The sequence below is a fragment of the Geotrypetes seraphini genome, chromosome 1 (assembly GCF_902459505.1).
Source record: "Geotrypetes seraphini chromosome 1, aGeoSer1.1, whole genome shotgun sequence".
Taxonomy (NCBI): Eukaryota; Metazoa; Chordata; class Amphibia; order Gymnophiona; family Dermophiidae; genus Geotrypetes; species Geotrypetes seraphini.
Genome location: NC_047084.1, coordinates 47,649,188 through 47,658,189, shown reverse-complemented (window position 1 = coordinate 47,658,189; position 9,002 = coordinate 47,649,188). Strand labels below are relative to the sequence as shown.

At 43.7% G+C, this 9,002-nt stretch overlaps 1 protein-coding gene across 3 annotated transcripts in view; it reads right to left on the bottom strand.

Annotated features, from left to right (window-relative positions):
* Positions 1–4,070: 4,070 nt before the first annotated feature.
* The window catches only part of LOC117354053 (ATP synthase subunit C lysine N-methyltransferase-like), a 73,155-nt gene continuing 68,223 nt past the window's right edge, over positions 4,071–9,002 (bottom strand). For all 3 annotated transcript variants that reach the window (XM_033930843.1, XM_033930852.1, XM_033930833.1), the window contains one exon: positions 4,071–4,374. In XM_033930843.1, the coding sequence (XP_033786734.1) occupies positions 4,168–4,374 (207 nt within the window). In that variant the 3' untranslated portion in view covers positions 4,071–4,167. The remainder of the gene's footprint in view (positions 4,375–9,002) is intronic.

Here is a 9,002-nt window from a genome sequence, read left to right as displayed (position 1 = left end):
ATTTTTTCGTCCTTTTGTGGATTAAAGCATTAAGGGCCACCTGAGCCGACTTAAAGGACTCCCAGAAGGAGTCTGTGGGCTTGGCAATATGTCATTTCTTGAGGACAATACATTCCTTTTCTAGCCATATGATTCCCTGAGCTATGTGCTTTCTATGCGCCACAACATAAGAAATAAGGACAGATTTTGCTGCATCCCAAAACAGTAGTGGTGTTGTGCATTTAAGATAGTCCTCCCATTTTCTCGTTATGTACTTAACGAAGTCAGGATTATCAACCAGATAGGAGGGAAAAAGCCACCCACCCTGAGAATACGAGGAGCCCCCCTTGAGCACATCTACTGAGGAAGGGTATAGAAGGCCTGTGTAGAAGAGACCAGGTGAAGACCCCTGAAATTTCCCCCATTTAAGCAGAAACAGGCCAATACGGATGGAGCCTAAAATGAATGCTGAAAAAGTAAAAATGGACTCTGACTAACAAACTCTAACAAACTGTCAGCTCTGAAAGACACTTCTGCTTTCTTGAAGGAAAGGTCAACCACAAAACAGCTGGAAAGGAAGACACAGAAATTGATGTAAGAAATTCATCAAGAAACTGGGCTGTGCAGCGTAAGAACAAGGGATGTAAGGAAGTAAAAACTAACCACAGAGCTAAAAAACATTAGGCCAGGTGCTCGGAGGCGGGGCTTGGTATATTAACAGGACATTTCGGGGAAATCAGGGTAGAATTAAGAAATCATAAGGGGTGTGGTAACACAGTATCACTCGTTAACCAATCATTAGATTAATAAATGAGATAATAAATATGATTAACCAATGAAAATGTGAAATGTAACATGCATCAAGGTGGGCCAGAGCTGGCAGAGTCCTATAAAAGAGGGCTCCCGGGACCAGAGCTTCAGAACTCTTCGGAAGTTCTCCATCAGTCTGGCCAGCCTGATGTATGCTCTATCACTCTATCACTGTTATCTATATATATCCATTTTCTGTCAGCATGCATCTTGGTGAACCTTCATTATCATAAGTGATGGGGAACTGATGCCTGGCTTCTTTTATCTCGTTCTTCCTAAATTTTCCACTTGGTACCGGCTGGTGCATACTTGGTGTTCAGGCATATTTTTGAGGGCGATCTTTATGCCAGTAATCTCTACTGAACGCCCATGAAATATATGTCCTCAAATCTATCTTTCTCAGCCTCTCTTCTCCATGAGAGTCCTGTAATGATGTGTAAGAAATAACCAATAAAGATTTATCATGTGATTTAGACCAACGTGGTGCTGGCCACCAAGAAATGTATAAAAATAGGTCTTTTAAGAGGAAGTAAGCAGAACAGACATCAGAGGATCCTCAGGCCTGAAGATCACATTCTGTTACTCTATATGCTGAATCATTTATTTCTGTAAGCTGTTATTGATTTGCTAATAAATATCTACTTATTGAAAACAGTATATAGCGTGTGAGGTCTCCATTTCGAGGTAGGCCTGGACAGCGGCCTACTTCACTACCCATATAGAACAATAATCTGATACCGAGAGAGGGCCAATCTCGGAAGCATGAATAGAAAAAAAATAGGTAGAGGAAGTCAAGATATAATCAATTCTAGAAAAAGTTTGGTTTGCGCGAGATTGATGCGTAAAGTCCTGCTCGGTAGGGTGCAAAAGGCGCCAGGGGTCAATCAAGTCCAGGGTGTCACACAAATAAGGAAGGCCCCTAGTTTGACTAACCAGCTTCGAAGATCCCGGCTCTGTTCTATCTGCATCTAAGTCCATCACCTGATTAAAATTGCCAAGAACTATCAAGGGATGAGATGGATCTCGGAGACATAGCTGTGCCAAGGAAGAAAAAAATTTGTGGTCATACTGATTAGGTGCATAGATGAGCAAAATATTAAACACCTGTCCAGACAAAGTAACCCAACAATAAAGATACCTACCAGAGGTATCAGCAGCTACTTGTTCTACTTTCCCTAGAAACCCCTTCCTCACCAAGGCAACCCCCGCCCTTTTGTGGGTAGAGAAGGCAAACAAAACTTGACCCACCTACTCCTTCTGCAATTTGGTATGCTCCTCTCTGGTAAGTCAGGTCTCTTGTAAACAGGCCAAGTCTGCCCCATGATGTTTTAACCGGTTAAATATCTTAGTTCTTTTAATTGGGGAGGTGATGCCACACAGGATAGGATCCTGAATGTCTTACCACTCACAGCCCCAGAATATACAATACATCACAACTACAAGACCAAAGAATCCCCCAGGTGCCCAGTCCCTGTCCAAGGGAAAGAACTCCACAAGAAATGCGCCCATAGAGCCCAAAACCACAACATAGAAGACACTCCGAATGTACTCTGGAAAACAAAAGCAGCAATCCCCAAACCCCTATCCCCACAGTCCCCCGCGCCCCCCCCCCCATTCCCCTTTCCCACCCTTCTCCATTGCCTTTCCATATCCCCAAGGTGCCGAAGGCCATCCAGCGGCCAAGGGAATCTGGAAAACAGATCACGTCACTGGTGCCATTGGTGCCCATCTCCCCAAATGAGCAATACAAATCACACTTTCCGAAGGAGCTGCGCTTAAAATGTCAAACAAACAAGCGTAGCCAGCAGGTACAGAACAGGAATTTTCCACGCAGTCCTCAAGTAGATGATTGGGGTGATGCTTCCAACCTGTTAATAAAGTCCCCTGTAAGGGTTACCGAGTCAAAAACATGCCATTTTCCATCATGTTGGATCTTCAAAATTGCCGGGTATAAAAACATAAAATGTCACTTCTGTTCCTCCAACTTGGAGCACAAAGGATAAAATACCTTTCTCTTGTCGGTCAAGGCTGCAGAATAATCCTGGCTTATCCTAATGGGAACAGAATCGTAGAGTAGGGACTTCTTATTTAAACGATAGGCCCGGAGAAACTCAACTTTATGGCGATAATTATGGAGCTTGCCGTTGACCACTCATGGGCCCTGATCTTTCCCTGCACGCATTCAAATCAAGCCGGGCCAAGACAGGAAGGCAGGGGCAGTTCACTAGCAAGCCAAGACTCCACCACCGAAAGGAGGACCGAGTCTGCGATAGTTTCAGGGAAGCCCATAAATCATAAGTTTCCCCAACAGGACCTGTTCTCTAGATCAGTGATTCCCAACCTTGTCCTGGAGGAACACCAGGCCAATCGGGTTTTCAGGCTAGCCCTAATGAATATGCATGAGAGAGATTTGCATATGATGGAAGTGATAGGCATGCAAATTTGCTTCATGCATATTCATTAGGGCTAGCCTGAAAACCCGATTGGCCTGGTGTTCCTCCAGGACAGGGTTGGGAACCACTGCTCTAGATCCTCTAGTTTGTCTTGCCGTAGGTGCAACTGAGGTGTTAACTAGCTCTACCTCAGTTTTCATTGCATGCGCGCCATCCTCCACTGTGGATACTCTGCTCTCAAGATCTGTGACCCTTGTGGAGTTATCTTCCAATAGGGACTCTAATTTGGCCAATTGGGTCGAAAGCTGTTCCATACTGGGATTCAGAGCTTGCGATATCAGCTGTTTTAATTCCACCAAAGTCTCGGCCGTAAACTGTGTAGGCTCGCCACGAGGCGTCGCCGCCATTTTCTCTTTGCCGAGTTTCCCCTTGTCCCGATCTTTTTTCATAATTTTTGTGGACATTGCTGGAGTATTTTTAGCCAAATATCTGTCCATACAGGGGCCAACAGGGTTGAACACAAAAATCAAATGTAGAAGCACTAATTCTCTCGCTGTTATATTAGTGGGGGAACGAAGCTCCGGAGCCAGCAAGACAAGCTGCTTACCTGCTCACATCACGTGATCTCTTCGTGATTTTATTACTGTAAGCTGCTTAGAAATTTGATAAGTGGGATAACAAATTTTAATAAAACTTGATAAACTTGGTCACCAGGAATAGGTTTTGAGACCTGCATCAAACTGTCAATTTAAATGCATCTCCGATTTAAGTTTTCATGCGATTATAAATATGCCTTTATGGACAGTAAGCATGTGCAAACTCACAGAAATGTGCACCATTTACCATTCTTTTCTTCTGCCTACAGCATAGTTCAGGAGACATTCAACGTCAAGCATAAACCTTTTTATTTATATGTTATAGCAGAGCCTTTAACTTCATGAAGAAAATGTTTCTAATACATCATCACTTTGAATGCTCATCAATTTTATTTCTTACACAAACTTAAAAGCCATATGTGGTGGTTCTTCGAAAGTATCTGCTTCCTCAAGGACTGCATATCATAAGCCCAAACTTGGTCCATGCCACACCCTTCAGAACATGTTGGTAACCAATGAGGAAAGGGGAAGCGACAGACAATCACTCTAGCATCATAAGGCAATTCAGTAGATAATTTATCTTCTAGTGTTTCCATCTAAACAATAAAGAGGCATGTGTAATTTAGTTTCACAATGGCATTTCAACTGTACATGTACAATGTCTTGTAAAAGTCTTCATATCCTTGTACATTTTTCATAGTATGCTGTCTAAAAAATATAATTCAAAATGCTTTCAAGTAGGAGTTTGTTTCATTAGTCTACATCAGTGTTTTTCAACTTTAAGCCAAGTACCCCCTAAGTCTAAAAAATATCAATTGAGTACCCCCGCCCAAGCCACTGCTTGCCCTAAATCGGTAGCATGGAATTGCTACTCCTTGGGTTTTGGCCAGGTACTAGGGACCTGGATTGGCCACCGTGAGAACAGGCTACTGGGCTTGATGGATCATTATTCTTTTGTTCTTAATGAAAAATATAGACAGCAGATATTAATTCTCAACCACTGATTCATTTCGATCACTAAATTGAAAATAAAATAATTTTTCCTACCTTTGCTGTTTGGTGATTTCATGAGTCTCTGGTTGCACTTCCTTCAGACTGTGCATCCAATATTTCTTTCTGCCTCCTGCATGCTTCCTCTCCTCGAGTCCAACTTTTCTTCATCTCTTCTCCACCTCTACTGGCAACATGTCTCCCTCTCTCTCTCACTGTCCATTTGTCTTTCTCTCATTCCCTTCCTTGCTGCAAAGGGAATGGGGAAAGAGAGAGAGAGAGAGAGAGAGAGAAACATAGAAACATGATGGCAGATAAAGGCCAAATGTCCCATCAGTTGAAAGGCTCAGTGGCAACACTTCTTTAATTGAATTTCTCCTCTTTACCTCCTCTCCCCGGACTGGGAGCAGCGTGGGAGCAGCGCAAAGGACGCCCAGGGCGTGGGAGCGAACTCCACCCCTCCCCATTGACGCTGCACCACTGAGCCAATAAAAGGCGAGAGTGCCTTTGCAAAGCGACCTAGCTTCCACATACGCAAGATTATCCAATCCCTTCAAAACCCTCTTTCTAACTACTGCATCCACTGCCAATCAGTCTCCTCTTATCACTAAGTCTCCCTATAGCACTTCCCCAAAAACTTCTACTCCTACTAATCTAGATATAACTCAGGGACAACCACCTAATCACTGAAAACCTCATCTTATATAATACCCCCCAACCTCTAAAAATGAAGCCAATCTCGCAAGCACACACCCAGATCATCCTACTAATAATCCTTATAACCAGCTGGAAGACACTAGCAAACAACCTTCCTGCTACACCCTCTAGCTCAATTACGAACAAAACCCACCACCCAATCAGGAGAACCTCAATAGACAGAAGCCCAAACAACCAAACCAACACTCAACATCCCATCACCCCAACATAGGGAAGAAGATCAACACACCCTAAGACCAAACCTCACCATCATCCTAATCACTCATCTACCCTAAAACGACCCACAACTATCCAACAGAGATCACCACACTTACATGTGCTTACTTAATTATCAGAGCCTTAGGACCAAAAACAGAACAAATAAAAAACAATAACTTAGACTGCCTTTTCCTCACAGAAACCTGACTTACATCAGACACAGACCCCAGAATAACAGAAGTCTGCCCTAGGGATACAAAATAACAGTAGTCTGCAGAGAGAAAAAAAAAAAAAAGGAGGAGGAGGATTAGCGATATTAATCAAATATTCCATATCCCTAAATATATTGGAAAAAACATCCACCCCATACATGGACCTCCTAGCCTGCCAACTCTCAAGCGCCACTCTAAAAAAACTCACTAATTGCATGCTATGCTACATAACACCGGGAAACTGGACCACAGTAAGACCTAATTTGAAAATTTCATATACCAAACTCACTAACAACAGACTACAACAGGGGTGCCCAACACGTCGATTGCGATCGACAGGTCGCTCGCTCAGGCGACCCCAGTCGATCGCAGAGCGGGTTCCCTTCTCTTTTTTCCCCTCCTGACTGGCCTGCTCCTGAATTCTGCTGCTGCCTCCGCTGCTCAACATTTAAAAAAAAACAAACAAACCGGCTTGGAGAATTTATGCTCCGGGGGCTAACGTGTGCTTGTACCGGCTTCCCTTCTCTTCCCTCTGAAACCGGAAGTTATGTCTGGGGGAGGGTGAGAGAAAGGAAGCCGGCACGCACATGTTAGAGCCCCATTCGCGGGCTAAAGCGGGAGACAGGTCAGTGAAGCTTGCGATTTGCTCTTCTTGCTGCCAGGTCCTGCCTACTTTCTGTTTCCTCAAAGGCAGGACCCGGCAGCATTTCTTCCAATAGGTCGATCTTGGGCCGATCAGCCTTCCTCTCCTTCGGAGAGGAAGTTCTGGCCAGCGGAACTTCCTCTCCGACGGCAAAATTGACGTCGGGGAGAGGAATGCTGGTGGGCCCGAAGCAAGGAGAGCTTGGCCGGCGGCGGGCGGCTTTGGGGGCCTGTTATCCGATGGCAGTGGCAGTGGCTTGGGGGAGGGCAGGGAGGGAGAAAGAGGGCAGGCAGGGAGATAGAAGGAAAGAAGAGAAACAGAAAAAAAGAAAGGGGGCATGAAGAGAGAAAGAAAGAGAGGGCAGGGAGAGAAGAAGAAAACGTTGGGGGGGGAGGGAATGAGGTCAGGAGGAGAGGAAGCATACAGGCTAAAAGAAGGGAAGAAAGATTGGATGCACAGTCAGAAGAAGAAAGTGCAACCAGAGACTCATGAAATCACCAGACAAGGTAGGAAAAATGATTTTATTTTAAATTTAGTGATCAAAATGTGTCTGAATTTATATCTGCTCTCTATATTTTACAATATGGTCCCCTTTTACTAAACCGCAATAGAGGTTTTTAGCGCAGGGAGCCTATGAGCGTCGAGAGCAGCGCTGGGCATTCAGCGCAGCTCCCTGCGCTAAAAACTGCTATCGTGGTTTAGTAAAAAGGGAGGGGGTGGGTATTTGTCTATTTTTGTATGGTTGTTACTGAGGTGACAGTGCATAGTCATCTGCTTTGACCTCTTGGAAAAAAACCCGGAATAGGAATGATAATTAACAATTCTATGCGTACAGTATGCGTTGTGTTTTTTAAAAATTTTATTGTTGGTAGATCATTTTGACTTGGTCATTTTAAAAGTAGCTCGCAAGCCCAAAAAGTGTGGGCACCCCTGGACTAAAACCTTATCCTAGGAGATCTAAACCTACATATTGAAGACCAATCATCCAAACTAGTAGATAACTTTCTTTCATTTCTCAATGTCTTATCCTTCCAGATTTTAAATCCACAAACTACTCATGAAAAAGGTCACCAACTTGACATCGCAGCCTTCATGACTCATCAACCATCTACATCAGAAATTCAAACATCCAATGGAACCTGGTCCCCATCCCTCTGGTCAGACCACTACACATACACCTTCAACATCAATTAGACCAAAAACAAAACCATACCAAAATCCAAAACAGTAACTTACACCTCACGCAAATACATCAAGCCCACTAAATTCTGGACAAAAATAGATAAAACAATTCAAGAATGCAACCCCAAGAACTTCATTTCACAATGGAGCAAATTAAGCACAAACACCCTTGATGAACTAGCCCCACTGCAAACCAAAACTAGAACCAGCAGACGATCAGACCAATGATATGACAACGAATTACTCCAACTCAAAAGACAATGCAGACGACTAGAAAGAAAATAGAGAAAAACTAACCTAGAACATACAAAAAATGCCTGGAAAAAATTAACAAACAATACAAACTACAATTAAAGGGTAAAAGAAAAGCACACTACTCCAATCTAATAGGCACAGAAACCCAAGACACTCTTCCAAATATTAAAAGATCTGACTGACACCAAACCCTACCTGACCACTAACAACACCCCTCCCCCCTCTGCCACCATCTTAGCAGAACACTTAAAGAATAAAATTACAAACGCCAGAGCAACCCTCGATGGTACCCCAACACACCTAATTGAATTCACAATACACCCCACAGAAAAAAAAAAATCAACCGCAGCAGACAGAACTTGGTCCCACTTCCCCAATATACAATGGCCCGAATTCAATAAACTACAAAAAATACAGCCATGCATCCTGTGACCTCAACCATTGCCCTCTCTTAACAACCTCCAGCCCAAAATTCCGTGCTCTACTCCTACAATGGATACAAACCACGCTCACAGATGGCCTTTTCCCAACTGACCTCAGCGAAATCATCATCACTCCAATCCTAAAAGACTAAAGGGTCCAACAAATCAACCATCCAACTACAGACCCATTGCCTCAATACCTCTATACGTCAAACTAACAGAAGGACTAGTAGCCGGACTCCTCACTAGATATCTAGAGGACCACAACATACTCCACCCCACACAGAACCAACTTTAGCACAGAGACTTTACTAAATTCCCTTATGGACACAACTAGACAACACCTCAGCACAGGAAAAAAAATGCTGCTCATACAACTGGACCTGACTGCAGCATTCGACCTGGTAGACCACGACATTCTACTACAAATTCTGGACACAATAGGTATCTCAGATAAAGTATACTCATGGTTTGAAGGTTTCCTGAAATCCAGAACATACAGAGGAAAATCAGACACAGAAAATTCAGAGCCTTGGTCCAACCCCTGCAACATACCCCAAGGATCACCGCTATCCTCCACCCTCTTCAATCTCTATACAGCCTCA